At 50.7% G+C, this 24,149-nt stretch overlaps 1 protein-coding gene across 3 annotated transcripts in view; it reads left to right on the forward strand.

Annotated features, from left to right (window-relative positions):
• The window catches only part of STX3 (syntaxin 3), a 41,772-nt gene extending 18,183 nt beyond the window's left edge, over positions 1-23,589 (forward strand). For 2 of the 3 annotated variants that reach the window (XM_047071604.1, XM_047071603.1), the window contains exons 3-11: positions 9,494-9,593; positions 11,571-11,645; positions 12,659-12,726; positions 14,643-14,751; positions 15,805-15,878; positions 16,032-16,166; positions 17,860-17,970; positions 19,451-19,564; positions 21,799-23,589. In XM_047071604.1, coding sequence (XP_046927560.1) covers positions 9,494-9,593; positions 11,571-11,645; positions 12,659-12,726; positions 14,643-14,751; positions 15,805-15,878; positions 16,032-16,166; positions 17,860-17,970; positions 19,451-19,534 — 756 coding nt within the window. In that variant the 3' untranslated portion in view covers positions 19,535-19,564; positions 21,799-23,589. The remainder of the gene's footprint in view (positions 1-9,493; positions 9,594-11,570; positions 11,646-12,658; positions 12,727-14,642; positions 14,752-15,804; positions 15,879-16,031; positions 16,167-17,859; positions 17,971-19,450; positions 19,565-21,798) is intronic. The other variant, XM_047071602.1, reaches the window with a different exon arrangement.
• The last annotated feature ends 560 nt before the right edge of the window (positions 23,590-24,149 follow it).

Below are 24,149 nucleotides of genomic sequence, written 5' to 3' on the forward strand. Positions count from 1 at the left end.
GAGAGAGTGAGTGAGCATGAGTATGTGTGATGGGGAGGGCAGAGGGAGAGAGAATCCCAAGCAGGCTCTCTGCACCCGTGCATGAGCTGTGAGATCATGACCTGAGCCAAAATCAAGAGTCGACACTTAACTGAGCCACCCAGGTGCCCCTGGAAAGTGTTTTTAAACAGAAAAGTGCTGGCTGGATAGTTATTTTTGGAGCCTTAACAAGACCTCAAGGGCTATTTGTTTTTTTGTTTTTTGTTTTTCTTTGCTTCTTTGTCAGATGCTTTTCTGTCATTTAGGGGAAAAAATCCCAAACCCTATCATATTTGGGGTGGAGAAGAGGACTGCACGGTGGGGTGGAAAGAGCGTCATCTTTGAAATGGAGCTCCTCGTCTGCCACTAGCTGTGAACTTGGGCACATTCCTTGACTCCCCTCGGTCTCCGTGAGCTTATCTGTGATATGGGGAGTAGCATCTTCAGCTCACAGATGTGTTGGGGAGTAAAGGAGCCGACACTCAGAAAGTGCTCAGTGTCGGCTTAGGTAAATGTTACTGCCCGGCTTTCCATGTGACGGAGCCCCAGGAGGGTAATAATGTCTCAGAGAGGCAAGAGGCCGTGGACACAGAAAGAGGCCACCCAAGCTCTGGGCGCCCACGAGTTCTGGTCCTGAGCTCAGCTCTGCCATTACCAGCAGTATAACTTTGGAAGAGCTGTTTCACTACTCTGAACCCCAGCTCCCTCTAAGACAGGAATGGCAGTGTTACCTGCTGGGTATTTATTATGAAGATAAATCGAGAAAGTACATGGATGTACCTGGCACAGTATGTCTCCAGTCAGTGTTAGCTGTCATCACTGCTCTGTTCCTGATGTGTTAGGGAATAGGGTCTGGAAATAGCCTTGAAAGTGGGATAGAGCACACGCCAGGGCCTGGGGGTTTGGGGAAGTGAGGGGGGCTCTCCCTTCACGCAGCTGGGGAGCACACTGAGGGCATCCTGCTGAACACGACTAAATAGACTGCTTGGGAAGGCACTCTTGTGGCAAACCTGCTGTTTGGACTTGTTCCAGCAAGCAGGTCCCAGTGGCTGTTTGTTGAGGACTGATTGTGTGAATCACAAGCCGGTCAGAGAGGTGTGTGCAAGGGGCAGGTGAAGTCACGGGATCAGGATGATTTCAAAATGTGTGCTGCGCTGTTTAAGACCCAGATGGCTTTTCCAGCTTCTTGGCTGTTATGGGAATGAATTGGCCCTTGGGTTTTCAGGCCTTGGAGGATTAAGCCAGGGGGTCTAGTAAATGATAAACCTCAGGTTATTGTCTAGTTTGTGGTCACCTGTATTTTCTTTGCGCTGTTTGGAAGAGAGGACAAATTTTCCGAGGCAGAAACATTAGGGGCTTATTGTTTATTTTTAAAAAAAAATTTTTTTTTTAACGTTTATTTATTTTTGAGACAGAGAGAGACAGAGCATGAATGGGGGAGGGGCAGAGAGAGAGGGAGACACCGAATCGGAAACAGGCTCCAGGCTCTGAGCCATCAGCCCAGAGCCCGATGCGGGGCTCGAACTCATGGACCGTGAGATCGTGACCTGAGCTGAAGTTGGACGCTTAACCGACTGAGCCACCTAGGCGCCCCAGGGGCTTATTATTTATATTGATTCATGCATTCAGCAAAATACACAAGTGTTTACTGTCTTCCACACAGCGTGTTCAGTGCTGGGGTGAACAGCATTCTGTGGGGCGGAGTCCTTTGCCCTCTGGTGTCTCTTTATCTGGCGAGGATGACAGAAATGTGTAGAAAGTCATGATCGTAGCAATGTCAATAAGGTCCTCTGGGAGCACAGAAGGGGAAGTGTTAAATTCTGCCTGGAGGATGGGGAGAGGTAAGGTGAGGGAAGGCCTCCGTGGTTCCTACCTAGACCTGCTTCTCAGAATCACCTGGGGAGCCTTTCACACGTCTGCATGCCCAGCGCAGAGGGCCTGCAATGGCTTAGGCTTTTGGATTTTGAGGAAGTCCGTTCAGATGATTCTTTTGCTTCTATGGTTATGAAATGCTGCTCATGAAATGCTGCAGGGTAGACGGGGCGGGGGGTGGGGCTTTGAAGGTGCTAAGCAAGGAAATGCGGGGATCAGGGTGTGTTGTAGGAAAATCATTCTGGTGGCAGTTCGTGGAGGGCAGGAAAGGCCAGAAATGGAAAGACGAGCCAGTTGGCTGGGGCCCTGGCAGCTGGCAGGGTGTATCATCCAGGGATGCTTTTGAGTGTCCGTGGCACAAGCGGTAAAGGTGTGTAATCATTTCACGTGTGAAGAAGTCGACAGCGCGGTGTGGTGGGTCGGAGGTGGTGGGGCTCTAGGTCAGCAGCTCTGTGAGCCTCTTGGCTTTTCCCTTGGCATTGAGAGTGGAGTCTGTTCTGATGACCTACTGTTGTATGATGATTCACCCCAACCTTGAGGGCTGTAAGACCCCCATTGTGTAGTGAGGACAGATTCTGTGGGCTAGAAATTCGGGCACAGGGCACAGTGGAGGTGGGTGAGTTTTGCTCCGCAGTTTCTGGGGACTTAGCCGGGAAGACTTGAGCAGCTGGACGCTGGAACCTTATAGAGAGTTCTTTATTGAAACGTCTGGTGACTCAGGGAAAAGCTCTGGAGAGACCCTCAGTTGGAGCGCCTATGTTGACTTGTTTCTGTGACTCGGGCTTCTTAGCATGGCCAGCCCAGGATCATCGGGGTGTCACGTGGAGGCACAAGGCCCCCACACGAGATTCCAGCTGTGGAAGGCATGTGGGACGTCACTTGTGTGCTCTGATGTCGAAACAGACACAAGCCTGCCAGGTTCAAGAGAGCGTTACATAGATACCCCCTCTCAGTGGGAGGGCCATTGAAGAATTTGTGCCAGGCTTTGAAAGGTCCAGAGCCACAGCCCCTGATGACACCACCATGTACCCGTATCACACGAAGTATGAAAGGGGGAAGCCAGAGACGTCCCCAAATCCTTTTATCAGGCAGGAAAACCACACAAATGCTCTAAGCTGACTTCCCCTTGTGGCCCATTGACCAACAACAGATCACATGGTCACGGCCACTCCTAGCTGGGAGGGACACCAGGAAAGTGAGCACTTAGCAAAGGGACAGGGTTGCGAGGATTGGCGTAGAAGTGATCATGATTCATTGCCTGGGCCCGGCAACATTGCTGCCCAAGCAAAATCAGAGTTCTGTTAACAAGAAAGGGTGGGGGCCGGGGCTGGCTATTAGGTGCATCAAAGCACTGTCCTCGACGGTATATGAGATGCCAGAAGGCTCCGGTGAGCAAATATAACTGAAAGATGCTTTATACTCTTTTCCACCCTTGGGGATTTAAAATGCATATTTACTTATTAAAGACTCTGAGAAGTCCTGCAATAAAGAAACTCGCTTACCTGGCTCATCTCTGCATTTATTTTTTCACAGAGCCCTTTCTGATTTGTAACTTCTATTAGCAAGGATGAACGGTTACGTTTCAGAAAATGCTATTATAAAGTTTTTGAGGGGTTTTTTGGGTGGGGGGGAGGTGTCAAAAAAACCAAATCTGTGAGACGGATTTGCCGTTGTAGATGAAGCATGCTTGTCTCCTGAAGTTACTTCTATTCATTTATTTACTCGTTCAGCAACCTTACAGTCAGTGGCGCCCCATGCGTGGCCAGGAAAGAGACGTGGTCCCAGCCCTCGAGGGCACTGAGTCAGGGCTGGGACAGGTGAGAGTGTGCGATCAAGGTGTGGTGGTGCCTCGGGGGGCGGGGCAGTGCCTGCTTAGATGAACTGGGAGGGGAGCAGCTGTGAAAGCAGAGACCCTTCTGCGTAGGCTTGATTTTTGTTAGAACAAAGACCCTCAAAGTGAACAACACATGGAAGGCGAGGCATCGAGTCAAATCTAACAGGTTAAGAACTCTCTCATTCCTTCTTCAGGTGGAGTATTTGGTGGGTAGGTGGGCTGGTTGGTTCCGTGAGTCTGGGTTCCTTCGTTAGGCAGCACGAAGCTCTTGCCAGTCACGTGCTCGTCTGCTCTCAGGCCCGTCCCCCGCCCTTCCTGTGCTCTGCTCGGGACTGCAGGGAACTCATTCCCCATGTTCCCTTGCCAGCTGGCTTTGGTGTGTTTGATGTAGGGGACACGCTGGCGGAAGACTCTAGGAGGAGGGAGGAGGCCCTGGTTTTCCTCCCCAGACATGTCTTCTCCATGGGCTCAACTTTTGCTGGGTAGACCCTGTCTCCATGGGGCCTGTTCTGCTGGGCAACTCCACTGTGGTCCGGCTCCGATCAGAGGGGCCCTGGCCTTGGGCCCTGGTGACCCCACTCTTGGTCATTTCCAGAGTGCCTCACCATCCTCTGCTTGGCTTCCTGGCCCTCCCGTCCCCGTGGAAAGAATTCCCCATGTTCTCTTATTTTGGCTGACATAACGAGATAGCTAGGTTGTTGTTTTCCTGACCAAGTTTTCAGTGATGCAAAGCCCAAATGCACTTAATGGATTTGAGATTATTGTCTGAGAATACTGGTTTTCACTGGTCAGTATAACTCTGAGATTGTTCATTTCTTTTCATTCGTGAATGGGATGTTCCACTGCTTTGTCACTAGTCTCCGTAGAACCCTTGACGCACTTGACTTCTGTTGCTTGGACTGAGACATCTCTGCCCCTTCTTTCTTGCCAGAGTGTGTATTTGTTTTCCAGAGCAAAGACGCAAACAAATTAACAAGGATGTGGCTGGGAACTTGTAACACAGAGACTGTTTGGGATTCTATTAGTTTTGGGGAACAGTCAAGGTGTATGAATTGTGAAAAGGAGTCATTTGACCCTTACAATCCCTTTACTTTGTCACCTTAACGGGGTGGCGCATAAATAAATATGCAGGAGTTAATTAATGTCTAACTAGAGGTACAAAGTATATGGGAGCTTAGGGGAGGCAGAGACTCATTCTTAAGTGGAATGGACAAAGCCTTCCTCCCTCCCCCTCGGTAATCTGCCACTTCTCTAAAGTAGGACTTTCTTTGCTTTCTGTGATCGAATTGGATTCCGCCGGGTACTTAGGTCCAGAAGGAAGAAGCCATTCATGCCTTGAAAATAACTCCCTCCTTTCAGTTAGACAGTAGTGAGTAGTGTAATATAGTAATTATTGTTGGTTCCCCGAGGCAACACCCAAACGAGTGGTTGACTGGCTGTCCTACTTGATCTTCTTGGGTGGCTGCTGACAGCATCATGGGGCGTGTTGTTAACACTGGGGACTGCTGTGGGGCTTAAGTGAGATGTGCTTGTGAAGGCACAGCGGCACACCTGGCCCATAGTAAGCGGGCAGCATTTGCTGGCTTTCCTGGGATTCTCATTATTGGCGTACTTAGTGTGCACGTACTTTGTGTTAAGTGCTTGATGCGTATTGTCTCATCTTATCCCCACAAAAGTACTCTGTGTCTTTGTTTTTCTTTGGAAGCCCTGGTCTTCCTCTAAGGTGACTTTCTGGGTGTTTCATGGTGGCAGCTACATGCAATTAGTTTTCTTTTGTGCATTTGCCAGATAACCAAAGAATCATGGGAGGAGGGGGAACTTAGTCTGAAATCTAGGTTTCTAACTCTAGGAAGTGGGACATATGATAATCCTCAGTTTCACAGATGCAAGAACCAGGGCTGGGGGCTTGTGGGGGGTGAGCGGATTGATTGTTCAAGGTCATAAAACTGCTGGGAGGTGGAGCTGAAACTTGACCCTGGCCTGTTTGATTCTAACGTTTTCTTCCTTTGCTTTTTTCTTTTCTGTTCTCTTTCCTTTATTTTCTTTCTTTTCTTTTCTTTTCTTTTCTTTTCTTTTCTTTTCTCTCTCTTTCCTTCTTTCTCTTTTTCTTTCTTTCTTTCTTCCTTTATTTTCTGAGAGAGAGAGAGACAAGAGCATGAGTGGGGAGGGGCAGAGAGAGAGAGGGAGAGAGAATCCCAAGCAGGCTCCGCACTGTCAGCACAGAGCCTGACGAGGGGCTCAATCCCATGAATGGAGAGATCATGACCTGAGCCAAAATCGAGAGTCAGACGATTAACTGACAGAGCCTCCCAGGCACCCTGATTATAACATTTTCTGAGCTATACGGCCTGGGTGGCCACCTTACTGACAAATCATTGAAAAATACATTTTAAAATGTAACCTGCAATAAGTGGGCACTGACCGAGGAGGTAGTGGCCGCAAATTGAGCATGGTGATTAAAAAAACACAACTTTCCGGTTGGTTCCCTCAGTCAGCAACATTTCTTGGGTGCTCTTGGTGTATAATGCTCTCTTGTAGGGAGCCTTGGTTAGACAACGAAGGAATAAGGCATGTGATCCCAGGGAAAGGCAGTCTCACAAGACAGGGAGTGGACCGTGGGCATTAGCCCGACACAGGCTCAGCATGCAGGGACTCGGGAGAGAAGATAGAGAGGAGCTTCCCATCGGTGGTCCTTGCGCCTTTATATCTGGTTCACGAGACAGGGTTTGGTGTCCAACAGATGCCTGGTTCTACCTCTTTCTGAAGCACGTCCTTGAGGGAGTTCCTGTCCTATGAGCTGCGGTATTCTCAGGCACGAAAAGGAGCTAGTGGTTGGCAACCTCACAGAAGTGCTGTTGAAGGAACTTGTTTCTGACACGTGTATTTGTTAAATCAGTTCAGATCCTTGTGTAAGGCAATGTCAGGATATTTAAAACAACCCCAAAGAAACACAAACAGTCCTTGAGTTTTAGATTCATAAAAGATCTCATACTAGTTTCCTCCCTCCCGCCATGATTCTTCAGTTATCTGGCAAAGGCACTCCAGGAAATTAATTGCACGCAGCTGCCACCATGAAATACCCAGAAAGTCACCTTGGAGCAAGACCAGCGCTTCCAAGGAAAAACAAAGACCCGGAGTTCAGAAAAAGAAGAAAGCTTTGTGATTGGCCAGTTGCCCATCCTGGAGTCCTAGATGGGTGCTGTGATTATTTGGGGAATTGGCTAAGTTACTGGAGTACTAAATCAGAGTCCTTGAAATGCCTCCAGATGGTGGGGTTGGGGAGGATTGAGGAAGACGGCAGCCAGCTGCGCTGGGTGGAGGAGGGAGGAGGTGGGAGCAGGTGCCCGTGCTCCCCGGGCTGGGAAGTCCCACAGGCAGGTTGGGGCTGGAGCAGCCAGGGCCTGGCTCTCTCATCCACAGGGTCGGATAGGCCACCTACCGCCCAGTCTTCAGATGTCTGGAGTGACTCTGAACTTGAGGCCTGGCAGCTGACAGCTTCCTATCTCGTCTTTCTACCATTGACCAAAATTCAGGTCTAGATGCTCTTCCACTTTATGAAATAATATTCCGGGATATATTTTCTAAGACAGCGAATTCAGTGAACATGCAAAATCCAAGGACTTACAGTCTGTTAACCGTTAAAATGTGTTAAACCCTTTTTATTTTTAAATGTTACTTATTTTTTGATTTTGAGAGACAGAGCACGAGTGGGGGAGCAGCAGAGACAGAAGGAGACACGATATCGGAAGCAGGCTCCAGGCTCCGAGCCATCAGCACAGAGCCCGACGGGGGGCTCGAACCCACAAACCACGGATCATGACCTGCACCACCCAGGCGCCCCTATTAAACCCTTTTTAAAGTGGTTTGTGCATTTTATCCTAGAGAGCCTTTTTTCTCAGCCTGTTTCTCAGTCCTGTAGTGAAATTCCTTTGGCAAGACAGTCACGAGATGGAAATGGGAATGTGGTTTGATGAACATGGTTTTGATGTGAGAGATGAAGGGAAGGGTAAGGTGGCAATTTCTGGCTTCACCCAAGGGCCTGATTCTGAGGTGGCTACACCTCTGGAGCCCGTCAGCATTCCCAAGTGGTAGCATGGGCCCTTTGTGGAGCTGGGTAGGTCTGGGGTTCTGCTAGAAGTGGAACAGAACAGAAAGTCAAAAGATCAAGTCTTAGATGTAAAGCAGAGAGCATCCCAGTTGGAGTCTGGAGAGCTCCAGCATCCAAACATCCGTGTTTGAGCACCCACCCAACCATCACCTGTGACCTATGACCTCTTTAACCTTTACGTTCTTCGTGTGAATGATGGTCCTCCGCACTACCATGGATGGTTTGCCAGCTGTTAAAGTGCTTCACAGAAGTGTGGGTAGCTACTAGGGTTTGGATTTATACCCTGATGATACGATTACATTGACATTTTATTCTACATCTTTTTTTTTTTTTTAATGTTTGTTTATTCTTGAGAGAGACAGAGTGTGAGCAGGGGTAGGGCAGAGAGAGAGAGGGAGACACAGAATCCCGAAGCAGGCTCCAGGCTCCGAGCTGTGAGCACAGAGCCCGACGCAGGGCTCAAACCCACAAACAGCGAGATCATGACCCGAGCCGAAGTCGGACGCTTAACCGACTGAGCCACCCAGGTGCCCCTTAGTCTACATCTTTCAGGAAGTGATTCCACTCTCAAACTGCAGTTCATCAAGACCGGTGTATTTGTAGAGGGGCAGAGTCCACAGCTCTGTTGGCAAAAGCGCTGATTTGAGGGTTAGAGAAGTCCACTTTTGTTTTTCCCATTTTCTATTTAATCTGGAGATTAATGACCAGGATTTCAAAAACGAGTCAATTATTTGCCAGAGGAAAAGCATACTGGACAGCACACGCCAAGTTGCATTTTATGGTATCGCTGATGTTAAGATCCTACCGGGTGGTATTTTACAAGGTTTCTTAACTGTCGTAGTGCTGACAGGCCCCACCTTCTGGAAGCCTGGCGGCTAGACCTGGTGGGTGTAGACAGAGGAGGCCTCTCTGGTGCTCCCGCATCAGCAGGGGCCATGATGCCTTGCAGGAGCTGGGGTGGCACTTAGTGATGTGATCTTGTGAGCGTCTCATGGTCCTGCTCTCTCTGGGAATGAAGCGCCACAGGAAATATTTTGTGGTGCACCCTGTGCATGATCAGGAACCTCAGTCGTGTGCAGAAATGGCCTGTGGCTGGTCACCTGAGGGAATCAGCTAGTAGGAGGCATTCCAGCAGAACACACACGCGGGGGGCTCCCGTGTCTCCTGAGGCGGCCGTGCTTAGTGTCTTTCTCCGTCTCCATCTCTTCTCCGCTCCACTCTCTACATCCGTTCTCTCCGTTCACTGCTTTTCTTTCCTTCTCCCCTTTCCCTCCCCCCCCATCCTCCCTCTCTGCTCTTCTGGTCCTGGGGGCAGCTGACGGGTGTGCCTGATGGGATGTGTGTTGGGCCTCGTCCTCCGGCTCGTCGTCATGGGTTTTCCTGGCCCTTCTTGACTCCGGCCTGCAGCCTCCCATCCCAGGGGGGCCAGCGCGCTCCTCTCCAGGAGCAAGGCGTGTGGGTCTTCGGTGATTGCTCTGGACGTTAGTTGATCTGGCCATGCCAGGGGCCCTCCCCGGGCGGCAGAAGACTTTCTAGTCCTCACGTTGCCCCACGAGCCCCAAAGGTGGGCAGCTTTCCCCTGAGACCTCTGCTAAGCTTTCCTCTCAATTGTGGCTGTGTTCTTCCTCTCCCAACAAAGGCCGTTGTCTTTTTGATTCCAGATCGAGGAGACTCGGCTCAACATAGACAAGATCTCAGAGCACGTGGAGGAGGCTAAGAAACTCTACAGTATCATCCTGTCCGCACCGATTCCTGAGCCAAGTGAGCGTTTACTCGGAGCTGAGTTGCCTGGTGATGGCCCTTGGCATTGGGGCTGAGCCAGCCCTGTTTTCCTCTCTCCTGGGAGGGGCGGGGAGCGTCCGGCCCACACTGCACACTATGCACACGTCGTGTCCTCTTTCCCTTCCCTCCCGGCCCAGCTCTTCTCTTCGCGGCCGGGGCCACTGAATCCTTGTGGCCAAACGCTCCTCCCCCTCCCATCCAGTCCCTCTCGTGACCTGTGGTGAGGCTTCCTGCTTCTCACGTTCCTCATCTCCGTCCCATGGCTGTGCCTTTGCGGGTACTGTTTCCCAGCCCCCTTCCATATCCTGCCAGATCAAGGCCATCTTCTTTCCCTGAGCTGTTCCAGAATGGGTCAGGCTCGCTTCAGTCCCTCCCATCCCGAGAGTCCCGTCTGTTACCGCCAGCCCGGCAAACTTTTTCACGTTTTTCCAGTAGGGTTCCAGGCTGTATTTTAGGTTCCTTAAGGACAAGGAACGAGCCAGACGCTCTGTCATTTCACTCTGAACTCTTCAGTGACTCTCTGGTGCCTGAAGGTTAAAGCTGGAACGTTTCAGCAGAGCACATGGGACTTGTCTCGGTCATGGGCCTGCCCTTCTCTGCACCCTTTTCTCCTGCCACCCTCCCCCATGTCACCCACACTTTAGCCCGACTCAACTCCACCTGTTCCCCACATGGTTCTTGTCTCTTCGCATCTTTTTTTTTTTTTTTTAATTTTTTTTTTCAACGTTTATTTATTTTTGGGACAGAGAGAGACAGAGCATGAACGGGGGAGGGGCAGAGAGAGAGGGAGACACAGAATCCGAAACAGGCTCCAGGCTCTGAGCCATCAGCCCAGAGCCCGACGCGGGGCTCGAACTCCCAGACCGCGAGATCGTGACCTGGCTGAAGTCGGACGCTTAACCGACTGCGCCACCCAGGCGCCCCGTCTCTTCGCATCTTTTACATACGGTCCCATCTCCCGGAGACTCCACTGTTCGTCTCCTTTTGTGCCTGTTGAATACTTCCTCCTTCGTCAAGACTCGGTCTTACTATCATCTGTCTTTAGAAACCTTTCCAGATCCCTCCAGACTGTGCTAGAGGCTCTTCACCAACACCCTGTGCACACCTTGGCCAGACCTTACACCTTACTCCACACTGCACATTAGAATGGCTGATTTTATTTGTCCCTTGTCCCCCATTAGGCCCTGAACCTCTTGAAGGCAGAATCTATATCTTCTCTCTGATGTGTGGGTATCTAGCTCAGTTCTAAGCTTGTAGCAGGTGCTGAAGGATTTTTTTTTTCCAGTGTTTATTTTTGAGAGAGAAAGAGAAAGCAGAGAGCAGGGGAGGGACACAGAGACTCCCAAATAGGCTCCACACTGTCAGTGCAGAGCCCAACATGGGGCTCAAACTCACAAACCCTGAGGTCATGACCTGAGCCAAAGTCGGATACTTAACTGACTGAGCCACCCAGGTGCCCCTAGGATGGTTCTTGAATGAGTAGTCATGGCTCATACTTACTTTGCTCCATTCACCCTAGAATAGCATCGTACACATAGTAGGTATGTCATAAATATGTGTCTGAACCTAAATCAATGAACCTTGGTTGAAATCCCTTTTCCTCAGAGGTCCCATGAAACCCTCTCCTACCTTTGAGCTGAAGCCGTCATGATAAACCAGATGATTTCCTCAAAAAGGAAGCTCATAATTTTGTGTGCCAGAGAATTACTTGGGAAAGCCTGTGAAAAAGATTGTAAGGCTCCAACCCTGGGTGTTTTTATTCTATAGGTCTGGGACAGAGTGCCTGGCAAATGTCCCTTAAATAAGCTGTCTGTGACTCCAGTGACAGATGACTGGGGAACACCTCACAGTAAATAAAGACTGCTCTGAGAAAGCTCCCACCTCCTCTGTTGCCTGGAATAGCTCACAAAGCCAGGAGTCTTGCTGACCGATTCTGTCGGTCTTTGTTTTACCCAGAAACCAAGGACGACCTAGAGCAGCTCACGACCGAGATCAAGAAAAGAGCCAACAACGTCCGGAACAAACTGAAGAGTAAGAAGGGAACAGGCCGGCCCCTGCTACTGCCCCCCTCTTACCCGCGGGGCCTGGCTCTCCTGGACCGAAACTCGTCCTGATGATACAACCATCCCCCCTCAGCCTGTGGCTTGGGCACTGCCCCAGAAATTCTGCCCGTCCTGGAACCAGGGCAGTAGGTGAAAGAGAGCAGAACTGGTGTATGCTTCCGGCGGCCAAGTCGCCGTGAGACTCCACGCTCCCACTTCATCCCTTGACTTTACCGGTCCCGTTTCCCCAGCCCCTACGTACGTGTGAACAGTAATGCCCACGCTGTCTAGGTGCAGAACATCTTATTCTTCCAGCTACAGACATTTCTTGGGGGGCCAGGTCTACGGCCCTCCCACCCCCTCCCACCCCTTCAGTTTAGACCCTCGTTCAGTGCGGCCGTCGTCATAGACGGAGTTCCCCTGGGGCCCCAAAGCATTTTCACCCAGTTGGTTTGGGAATGCAGACTGTCGGCCAGAGGGTGGAGGCAGCATTTATATTTCTTCCCCCCTAAACAAATCACACACCTGTCCTCGCGGGTGGAGGTGGGGGTCGTTAGGGGCGGCTTCCGGGAGTCGCCGGGGAGCGTGCGAAGCACAGTGCACATTCTCGTTTGCTGCGCACGTGGGTGCCGTGAGGGAGGCACTGTCCTTGCTCCGTTCTACACACCAGGGAACAGGAACACTAAGAGAGGGGACGTGGCCTCCCCGGAGTCCCGCAGCTAGGGGGTGGCGGGGCGAGGATGTGAGCCCGAGTCTCTCGGTGACGGAGACTCTTGCTGAGAGCCGCTGTGCTGAGATACAGTCAGACGAGAGCCGGTACAGGGAAGGCCCTGGCCTGAAGGCCTGCGGCTCACACGTGAGCTGACGTCTCGAGATCGCAGGTGTCTCTTGCACCCCTTGGTGTGCTGGGTGTGAGGAGGCGCGGGGAGCCGGGCACCGAGCAGCATGCTTCCTGGGGGCGAGGGCAATGTGCTGCTGGCATAGCCTTGCTCTGCCCTGCAGGTATGGAGAGGCACATTGAGGAAGATGACGTGCGGTCGTCGGCAGACCTTCGGATTCGGAAATCCCAGGTAAGACTTTCCCTGGTCTGACGCTTGTCTTGTCCGGTCTTAATTTTTTTGTTCTTAGCTGTGGATTCATATTTTATTTTATTATTTTATTTTATTTTATTTTATTTTATTTTATTTTGTTTTGTTTTGTTTTGTTTCGTTTTGTTTTTAGTTTTATTTTACTTTAGTTTGTTTCATTTTACTTTAGTTTGTTTTACTTTATTTTATTTTTTTAAATGTTTATTTTGAAGAGAGAGGGAGAGAGAGAGAATCCTAAGCAGGCTCTGAGCTGTCAGCACAGAGCCCGAGGCAGGGCTCGGACCCACGAACCGTGAGATCATGACCTGAGCTGAAGTCGGATACTTAACTGACTGAGCCACCCAGGTGCCCTAAAGTACAATTCTTATTTGGACTCCTTTTGAAGAACTGGTGAAGGAGAGCTGCCCGGGCTATAGTAGGGGAGGGGCCGGAGCCCTCCCCCCGCCCCCCCCCCCCCCGCTTCTCTAAGGAGGCCCCCGAAGATCTTCCCAAGACTCGCTCCCACAGGGCACAGCTCCAGATTTAGTGCACCTCCTGTTTTACAGGAGAGGAAACTGAGGTCTTCTCTATAATCTTTATTTTTGAGAGACAGAGACAGAGCACGAGTGGGGGAAGGGCAGAGAGAGAGGGAGACACAGAACCCGAAGCAGGCTCCAGGCTCTGAACTGTCAGCACAGAGCCTGACGCGGGTCCCGAACTCAAGAACCGCGAGATTGTGACCTGAGCCAAAGTCGGATGCTCATCCGACTGAGCCACCCAGGTGCCCCCTGAGGTCTTCTCTATAAAGATGGTCAGTCGTTAGTTGTCTAGTGTGGACTGAGGCTCCTTGTCCTTAAAGAACAGGCCTGACATTCTGGTGGCCCAAGGAAGCTATCACCAAGGACCCAGCAGGAGGGCAGTGTGAGAACACAGTGAAATGGGTGGTGCCCTCAGCGTCCTCAGAGCTCGGGGAGAATTGGGGGCAGCCAGAGGAGCTGGGCCTCGGATGGGCAAGAGTGGTGTGTGGACAGGCCCGGGGGAGGGGCGGGAGTGAGGGGTGTGTTAGTATCAGTAGGGGTGGTGACGGTGGTGGGGCGGGGAGGAGGGGCTGGCATGGAGAGAACAGCCCGTCTGGAGAGAAAAGCTGGTTGTGGGCGAGTGGCTGCGGGGTTTTGATAGAGGATGTGGCTCTGTGGTCCAGAGGCCTCTGAATACCTACCTGCCTGGGGAACCTGGATATGATCAGGTAGCCTGTGTGCATTTGCTTCAGCTTGTAGTCTCTTGGGAGATAGTCCGGGGACCTCCTGAAAGCTGGACCAGAGTGGGGATGGGGCGAGAGGCCGGTGGGTCTCTTGCTGGGCTTCTGCAGTGATTCTGGTCTGAATATGCGTGCCGGTAGTATGCATTTGCAAAGGGTACAAATACTGGTGATTTTGCACAGGAGAAGCCAGTAGGCCTTGATGTGGACAGTTGGGCAAGGAATAAAAGTTACGGTAAAGATTTGAACGCAGACACCCAGTGCTGTGGAGCGAATGCTTTGAGCAGGAAGCGGGAGACGTTAGGGAGGTCAGGTTGGGTAAGAACTCAAGGATTTGGGCAGGTGTTGGATGCAGGAAGGGAGTCTGGCAGCTTTAGGAAGCAAGCCCGGGTGGCGGCAAGTCGTGTGGATGCAGGGCTGTCCTGTGGCCCCATGATTACCATGCGAGGTCAGCAGGGCAGGTGAACTGGAAGGGTCGGCGGACCCTTCCGATGGTGTGAGTGAGGAAAGCGGAACGTTGAGCCTTATACCTGCTCCTCTGATTCCAAATCCGGTGTTGCCAAGACAGCCACGCGGGGCTGGGCACGTGGGCTCTGCCGCCGTGGGGGCTCCCCGACCTTCAGCTCCTGGGGGCTTACCGCACTTGGCATGGTTCCCACAGCACTCTGTCCTGTCCCGGAAGTTTGTGGAGGTGATGACCAAATACAACGAGGCTCAGGTGGACTTCCGTGAACGCAGCAAAGGGCGAATCCAGCGGCAGCTCGAAATCAGTACGTGTTTGGCGCATGTCCCTTCACCTTTCCCTGCCACCTGGCTGTTCATCCCAAGTCGGGAGACCCCAGGGAGCGAGCGGCAGCACCCCCGCCAGTGGCTGCCCCCCCGCCCCGCCCCGTATTTTGCACTCAAGCCCAGGAGAGGCGTTGGGGCACTGGCGTCCCCGGGGCAGCATTGTGGGTGGCACGGTGCTTGTCAGGCTTGGTCCTCTGGCCCTTGTGGGCGCCAGCATTTATTCGTGGCGTCTCCTAGGGACTCATGATATCTTTTTGTTGTCTCTGTCTCTCTGTCTTTTTTAATGTTTATTTTTGAGAGAGAGAGCATGCGAGCACGAGTGGGGGAGGGGCAGGGAGAAAAGGAGAAAGAATCCGAAGCAGGCTCCATGCTGTCAGTGTAGAGCCTGATGTGGGGCTCGAACCCCCATACCGTTTGATCATGATCTGAGCCGAAATCAAGAGTCGGACGCTTAACGGACCGAGCCACCCAGGCGCCCCTCTTTTTGTCGTCTCTTTGACAGCAAAGAACATTTATGAGATCAGAATGTGGTGCCGGGTGCTGCGAGGAATAGACTGATCCCGACAGCCGTACCCATCAAGGACTCAGGGCGTTGCAGGGTGCCACCGGCTCTAAGTGGAGGAAGGGTGTGGACCAGGAAGGGGTCCGAGAAAAGCACATGTGTTTAGCGGAGGTGGCAGGTTGTCCATCCTGGGGAGAGGGAACCCTTGGGAGTAGCAGTGTGGGGTCAGGTGCAGGAGGGAGGGCTTGTGGCCAGGGACCGGCTCCTGGGCCTCTGAGGCACAGCGAACGGGCCGGTCAGCTTTCTGAGCTAGGAAGGGCTGTGGTCAGATACGTGCTTTAGGAAGGTAATCGCCCATAATGCTAAGGCTGGACTGGGAGAAATCAGAAGCAAGACGATCAGGGGCTCCCGGGGGTGCGTTGTAAAGGCCACGGTCTTCAGAGTGAAGTCACCGCGTTCCTGGTTTTCAGGGAACTTTTGCAGTGGTGTGCTTTGGTCTCACATTTGACGCTCTACCTCTTTTGTGCTAAAGCCGGCAAAAAGACCACAGATGAGGAGTTGGAGGAGATGTTGGAGAGTGGGAACCCCGCCATCTTCACTTCTGGGGTGAGCGTCCGGGATCTGGGGTGCACGCCCCTCTCGAGGGAGGCTGCCGTGGGGCTCCGTGCGGTTGGCAAGGGCAGGGCTGCAGGTGCAGGGGGGTGGGGGCCTCTGGCCAGGGCGTGGGCTGACAGTCGGCCTTTGTGTGGCCCGTTGTAGATCATCGACTCTCAGATTTCGAAGCAAGCCCTCAGCGAGATCGAGGGGCGGCACAAGGACATCGTGAGGCTGGAGAGCAGCATCAAGGAGCTTCATGACATGTTCGTGGACATCGCCATGCTGGTGGAGAATCAGGTAACCGGGCAGCGGGCACCCCCGTGGGGCGAGGGAGGGAAGCTCAGGCACTCCGGAGAAGTGGGGGGACCAGAACACCGGCCGGGGTGCAGTGGGGGAGTCCTCGGGAATTCGCATGATGGAGGAACAGAATCCCAGTGTCCAGGCCAGGAACGCCCCCCCGAGTGCCCCGTCAGCCCCGTCATTCTTGCTGCTCCTTCGGCCTCACAGTCACTTAAACTTACTAGGGGCCTTGATGTGGTCCAGCCTCAGCACCCCCTGTTTTCTCTTCTAACTGGAGATGTGGGTTCTTGGTGAGGGTGCCTTAGAACAGCCTCCGGGTACGAACTGTTTCACTGGTGACACTGAAGACAGGGTCATTCTGCCACCTCACAGTGAAAAGTTAGCTTTGCCAGAGGGCTTAATTTTTGTCCATTTTTGTGTCTTCTTTTGTATGTCCCCCCCACCCGCCCCCCCCCCCATATTTTGGTACTTTTTGCTAAGGAACAAGAGCAGATAAGGGAATGAACGAAGCAACAGGAGAATAATGTTCGTAGGAAGACTTGGAATACTCATGGTCTGATGGCTTATTCTGTCCCTGGGTGTCCTTGCTCAGGCTGCCAGCCTGTCACACCTGCGTGTGGCGCTGGTTCCACGCATGGTCAGGTGCCTGCCGGTCCTGGCGACCACGGTGTCCAGATGCGCCGTGTTACCATGAACTTCTAGCTGCCCTGCCACCTGGAAGGGATGGAGGCCCGAGTCCTTTGTGGGAGGGCTGCAAAACCTAACTGAAGCCCGGGCACTGCTTGGCTGGTTTTCGAAGGCCGGTCCCTGCTCGGGGCCCAGGTGCCTTTCTTTCCTCCGCCCCCTCTGGCCTTTGAGACCATTCCTTAAGTGCGTCGTCCATCCCCACTCTTCTTTTTTCTCCCCTCGCGGCCTTGCTGAGGAATTGGTTTGAGAGTCAAGTGATGGTGAGTGCCTTTCTGTGTTTACAGAGTGCCGTAAAGCAACGGGTCAGGTTGGGGAAGGTCTAGATAGGTGAGGGGCGTTCCCATCCTAAGATGCCCAGAATTAATGCGAGTCACCGAACTTCCCTGTCGGGAAGTAACAGCTGAGAGATGGTTGGGAATCTCGCTCAGAGACCACTGTCCCTCCATAGCCACGTCGATCTAACATGTAACCAAATATCTTAGGTAAACCCAATATCTGTCACTTAAGGGGCCCGGGAGTATCTCTTGGAGAAAGCAAACATTCCCACCTTGGATATTTACTGAGCAACTATTTTTTGCCAGCACTGTTCTGCAGCAGTAGTCAGCAAACTTGCCTCAGGCCAAATGAACTTGGCTCAGATCTACATGACCAGCAAGAGGCCAGCATCCCAGTTATGCCCGAAAATACTGTCATTTTGGTTCCTCTCCTCACATGCTCAGTTAAAAACAAAATGGCGGGGGTGGGATCTGTGAGATCCATAGTTACCAGGCATCTGGATGGTGTACTACAGGTGTCCCGGGCAGCACCTGCTCCACGGGAGTCATTCAGAGTGTTGCTTGAATGAGTGACCACCACCAAGGACCGGAGACCCCTAGGTCTTCCCATGGGAAATGTGAATGTGTGCCCCACAGAAGGTTTCTGGATGCTTCCCTCCCCCACGTGAGCTAGGACTGACTGTCCTGGGGTGGGTTTATGGGGCGTGACTCATGTCCGTTCTTCTCAGGGAGAGATGCTAGATAACATAGAGCTGAATGTCATGCACACAGTGGACCATGTGGAGAAGGCACGGGAAGAAACTAAAAGAGCCGTGAAGTACCAGGGTCAGGCCCGGAAGGTGAGACTGTCCCACTGCCTTCAGAGAAGAAAGTCCATTCTGCTCGCGGTCTCTCGCTCTCTCTCTCTTCTCTGTCCCTGTCTCTGTTTCTGCTGCCACCACCTCTTGCATCCGGGGAAAGGGAGCCATGATTGACCGTATCGAGAACAACATGGACCAGTCTGTGGGCTTTGTGGAACGGGCCGTGGCAGACACCAAAAAGGCTGTCAAGTATCAGAGTGAAGCTCGGAGGGTGAGCGCCTCAGTCCCCACCGGTCTGGCTTGCTTCTCCTCTCTCTGGTCCTCCGCACCCGCACCCGTGTCCTTGAGCCCGTGCCTTCCCTCTGTGTCCTGGCCTCCTCCCAACACCTACACCAGCCTTTCCCTGAGAGTAGCTAGCTGCCCTTCTTCCCCCGGTGTTTCTTGCATGGATCTGGCTCACGTACTCTCTACCCAAGAACCCGTACTTGGAGGCCGTTCTGTAGGGTGGACGCATTGCCCCGGTGTGGCTGCTAGACTTCTCCTGTTCCTTTCAGGTGTCACACTTGACTCCTCTGTTCTTCAGAAACCTGTTTGCCCTCTTCCACTCCGTTAACCAGGCTCCACCCCCACCCCCTTCTCTCTGCCATGAACCCAGTGCTGTGCTGATCGCCATGTAACATTACCTCCTCTCTTACGGAGCACCTATTATTTCTACTTACACATGAAACAGCTGAGGGTCAGAGGTTAAATAGTTGGCTTCGGGCCACCTAGTAAGTGCAGGAGTGGGATTCAAAGTCAGATTCCAGTCACGCTGTTCCCACCATACCAGTGCATTTCTCCCTCTTTCAGTGCCCCTGTTGCTTGAGGACTTCTCAGCTTCTCTGCCCGTTGTGGTAGCCATCTCTGGTGGCTTGTGCTTTGTAGGCTGTTCTTTTCTCTTTCTCCTGGGCTCTGACACTTTGGTTCTTCAGTTCTTTGATTTCCTTCCAACTTTACCTATTGCTTGTGCAAGGATTCAGGGAGCTGGGAAGTTATTTTACATGATGAATCCAGGCTGGCTCACAACAGGACTGTAATCACGCTTTCTGATCCCCAGTCACTGGATCAGGTCTGATGGGCAGGCATGTGCTTTAGGGGAAAGACGGATGGAAGTTCGAAATTAGGTCTATTCAAAAACATACACTTCTTGAAAAGGAAAAACTGGTCACGCCATACCTTGGCCTGTAGCTGCTTGGAGACAGTTGTTGTTGTTGTTGTTTTTATCTGTGCACATGTCCAAGACTGCAGTGTGAGCTGAGAGCAGCTCCATATTTCCATCTGCTGGCCTTGCCAGCCAGGAAGTAATTTCAGAAATATAAAATATCCTAATAGAAGGTCTTTATGTAGAGATGTAGCCTTCTTATTTGGATCGATAAGATGCTTTCAATGGAGAGGTGAGATGGGTTGGGTTTTGGATGGATTACTGTTTTGGGTTATTTGTAATAATGCTTTGTTTTGTTTCTCTTATCCTTCTCTCCAGAAATTGATAATTATCATTGTGCTAGTAGTTGTGTTGCTGGGCATTTTAGCGTTGATTATTGGACTTTCCGTTGGGCTGAAATAACGGTGGCCTGAGTGGCTGCTGCACTGAAATGTAAGTAAATGGAAGGTTCTCGGGGACTCTGGATTGGCTCCCTCTTGAGAAAGTGGCCTGGGATTTCACTTGGCACCGCTTGCCCCTTGTGACTGTCCTTGGACGCACTGAGCTCTCTCAAACTTCCGATTGCCTGTGCATTCTTTTGTCTCCTTAAAATTCTGTTCTGGCGTTCTGGTCCCTGGGAAAAGTTCTCTTCTGGGCTGGGCTCCTGTTGGTTTCCTCCCCTGCGGATTCTGTCCCAGCTCTTTGTCTTACCACCTGTCCTGGCACATCCGCGCACCACATTTTCGCTCCCTTTGCTCAGCAAGCATGCTCCTAATTGGGTGCCATCTGTGTCCTGGATCCAGGGTTTATCTTCTGAATTCTTGCTGACTCTCATGGATGTTGGGCTTTGCTTTCCATATGCTTTTCAGTGTAAATAAAGCTTTGGAATGGGGTTTGGGGCAGCGGGGTTTTGTCCGACTGACCAGTTGGATCTTGAATGATATAGTGGTTAACATTTCTGAGTGTTGAGTTGTGCCAGACCACGTATTGAACACCTTACACACACGTCCTTGAATCCACATAACATCCTCCTGACGTAGGTACTATCGTTACCCATTATTGTATGGACGAAGACACTCAGGCTTGAAGAGATAGTAAGTGCCAGGGCCAGGTGTGAACACACAGCTGACGATGGGCCTGGGGGGAGGTTCTCTACGGCATCTTAGCTTCATTTGTAAAACCAGGTATCCATTCTTCGTCATCTTCAAAGTCCAGAGAGCCTTGGAGGATAGTTAGTCTAAAGTCTAGGACATTAATTTCTTTAAAGTCTGGTAGAAAGAATAGAACTGACCGCTGAATCAGGGCTTCATGTCCATAGTGGCGATATAACAACAATGATCTCGTTGTTGGGACTGTTAACACTTCTGTGACTTCTTAAATATTACTTTTCCGAATAAAATGTAGGATGTATTGTTAAAAACAAACAAACCCTATAAAACAGAAAAGGTGAACAGAATGAACTTTTAGTGTTATTGCTCATAGCCTTCTGGCACGTACACGTTCAGACGTGGTTTCGCACGGCTTAGACCGTATTATCTCTGGTTTTAGATCCAGTTAAAAAAAATCGTATGCCTCATTCCGCATCACTGAGATCTCTCCGCAAATCTAATTTTCAGCACAAGATTGTGAATACACTCTCAATTTGTTATTATTTCCCCAAAGTTGGAGGTTTGTTATTACTATTTAGCGACAACTAACAGTATGACAAACCTCTATTTCTCGCATTTCTATTTTCTCTTTGATGAATTCAGAGAAGTTGCGTTGCTGAGGTACTAGATACCAATCTTTTAAATACCTGACACGTACCTCCATGTTGGCACCCAGAGCCGACCCTCTTCTTTATTTTGGCTTCAGTGGGTCTCAAAAGGGTCTCGAGACCCCTTGTGAGGTGTGACCACAGGATCTTGAAGAGAGATGGTTATAGCACTAAACATCAACTTCATCTTGAGAACGTAAATGAATCCTTTTTAAAGGGGGAGACTAGTTCACGTATTGTGTTTAGTTGACTTATCTGCGTTGCTGAGCAGTGTCGGGTTGCTTATTGTAGTGTATTCCATAAAGTCAGGACTGGCTGCTGCTTAGGTCTGGACACCCTCCCCCCATCCATGTGGCCTGAGGACAAGAGGTCTCGGGGCAGGAGGGAGGGAAGACAGCCTATGTTTATATCCCCCAACTGTGTGCCAGGTACTGTTCTAGGATAGTAACATTATCCCCATTTTCAGATGGGAAACTCTGAAGCTCAGAGAAGTTAGGAAACTCACCCAAGCCTACTCAGCTCTTCAGATGGAACAGCCACGATGACCCCTGAATTTCTCTTTGTTCTTTTCACTGTGTAAGACAAGTGGGGAGTAGGGGAGTAATGGAGAAGAAGATTCAAGTTCTGGAACTTGTATCTGAAAGGTGCTAATGAGGGCCCTGTAGATAGAACAGGTGTTTTCATGGAGTGACTTGGCCTCCCTCTGGCAAGTCCTTTGATGGGAATGTGACAGCCTGTGTGAAAGATTATAAAAGGCCCAGAGGTTTATTTTTCCCTTGCATAATATGGCTTTTTGATTCTTTTACAATAGGAGATTTAGTCCCAGGTCCCGTCTCAGGGGTTTGTCTACCGGATTTCTCAGGTTTCGCGTTGACTTCACCATTGCCCTCCTTTTTGCGGTTTTGTCTGATTTTTCGTCTCCACCTTCTAGGTTTGTGGCCGAGTCTTAATGTTGCTCTCCACCATCATCCTGTGCACTGATCAGCTCCTCCTTCCCCTGCCTCTCTTAGAACCCGATTTCACTCCAGCCTGGTGTGGCCACCCTTGTCTTCAGACGGAAATGGAGTTTGAATGGCCTTCCTGAGAGAGTGGGACCTGTCCCCTTGTCTCCTTGTAACCGTCCTTGGACCTGACCCAGCAAACAGTTTAGCCCGGATGAAGCTAATCTACCTGATGCGACCCTGAGTTCTCCTCAAAACCTTCTCCTGCCCCAACTCTGAAGTGCCTTCTCTCCCGGACTGTGCAAACCACCCCAGCTTCTCTTTCTTTCCTCTGAATGTGTCAAATTATGCCTTGCACCTTGGAAAGCCTATTCAAAACCTTCTCAAGGTGCTGTATTTTCTACCTCATGGAGTATTCTCCCAGAAATTGCAGTGTATTTTTTTAGGGGGGCATCTTTAACAAAGCAAAGGGATTCTTCCAAGTGTGGCAACAATAAGACTTGACTTGGGCCTTCCACTTGGCAGGATCTCAGTCCTTACAATTTCTTGTCCCCACATCTTGAAAATATGAGGAACTGGCAGATGTCGTTTTGGTCTTAGAAGCTGACTTATTTGAAATTCAATCTTAAATTAAGCTCTTAGTATGTTCAGCTTGGTGACCAACTTCAATCTTTATGTCGTAATCTCTCGTGTTTACTCAAGGGGGCACCATGATGATCCTAGATGATCCACGATGAGGTTACCATTTGTAAAGGTTAAGGGTATGGGATATTTGTTTCCCATATCGAACTCTTGGAAACTGGCTGTTCTCCATTGGAGTGAAGCTTTGTGAAGCCATTGCCTTGAGGCCAGAAATAACCAGGCACTTAAAATTGGGCCAGGGACAGGTGCTTGAGTCTCAGGCTCTGGAAATGATCAAGACTGGTGCGAATATACAGTCACTCATTTCATGTATTCCAGATGTATTTTTATAACCAGGTGTGTGAGATATATATATACATATATGCCCATGTCTCTCAGGAAGTAGGAAACTAGAAATGGAGGATATTATAACCTCAAAAAAAAAAAAATAACCTTGAGCTAGGCTAAAAATTAGGTAAGAGACATTTGCTTATCTGCAAATGAATCAGAGTAGAAATATCTTCCCGTGTCATTTAGAAACCTTGTTTTATGGATGAGTACTGGGACGATCATGGATCTCTGGGGTAGGGACTAAGTTGACCCCGTTAAGTTATTCTGCTTAGCAGACAGAAGGTGTGACAAGTTTTGGTACCTCTTCCCACCAGTGCCTTGATGAGGCTTGTCCTGAGAATATCCCATAGCAATCTGAGATCATTCATGTGGCCTTTGGATGATCCTGTTGTCAGGGCTGAGTCAGTTGGGGGAGATCAGGGACTACCGAGTAATTCGTCCACTACCAGGTTGACAAGCTTGACAGGTTCTTGGTCTCCCCCAGTTCTTGTCATGGAGGGAAGCAACAGCCAGGTAATTTTCTAGTGACGGTGCCCCTTAGATTCCCAGTCCCTGCCAGTCTCCCTGATTTATATTTCAGCCTTGACTTTCTAGGATAGGGAGAGCACCCTAATGCAGGCACAGCCCCTTGGCTTCCTCTGCAAAGGCTACTTACTCCGTCATTGCCCAGCACTCAGACAGAGCCACGGGGATGCCCTCTTGCCCGTGGCTATGAAGTCGAACAGCAGACTGGCTCCAGCAACTAGGGCAGACAAGCTCTAATCACAGGCCTTTGTTGAGGCCTGGGGCTTAGTTTAATACAAGTGAAGGGGTTTTTTGTTGTTGTTGTATTTTTTTTTTAATGTAAAGTTGATTATTTTATTGATAATTTAAAAATAAATGACTTTATATTGATTGTGAAACAGTTCTGCCTCTCTTTCCCTGCAAAACAGTGGCCGGGTGCCACCACGTGGTGGTTTTTGTTTAGGCTTTGGAAAGGGGTTAAAATCTTTTTCAACCATGTGCTGGACCAGATGGACCAAAAGTCCCAGATTTTGAAGATGGTGTACCTCTCAAAGAATGAAATGTAACTGTATTTGAGTTTCACATTTAAGCTGCTCCCTGCCCACCATAATTTGGTTCACTCGCCATGAGTATCTGGCTCCAGGAGACAGGAGAACTCTGGTGCGACGGGATGGGATCTAGAAGGCAGAGACATACGTACCGAACATCCCTGGAGATTGCTGTTGATCTAATTTTGAATCTGTCCCCGAAAGCAATGCTTCTGTTGACACCCTGGGTTCTAGAAGCCAGATCCATCTTCCTTTCCCTTCTCATCCTCCACCGTGCCCGGATCCGCTTTTGTCTCCCTTCTTTTGTGGCTGTGTCT

This window comes from Lynx rufus, unplaced genomic scaffold, assembly GCF_022079265.1.
Source record: "Lynx rufus isolate CCGP_SWC_20201006 ecotype Redwood Valley unplaced genomic scaffold, mLynRuf1.p SCAF_9, whole genome shotgun sequence".
Lineage (NCBI taxonomy): Eukaryota > Metazoa > Chordata > Mammalia > Carnivora > Felidae > Lynx > Lynx rufus.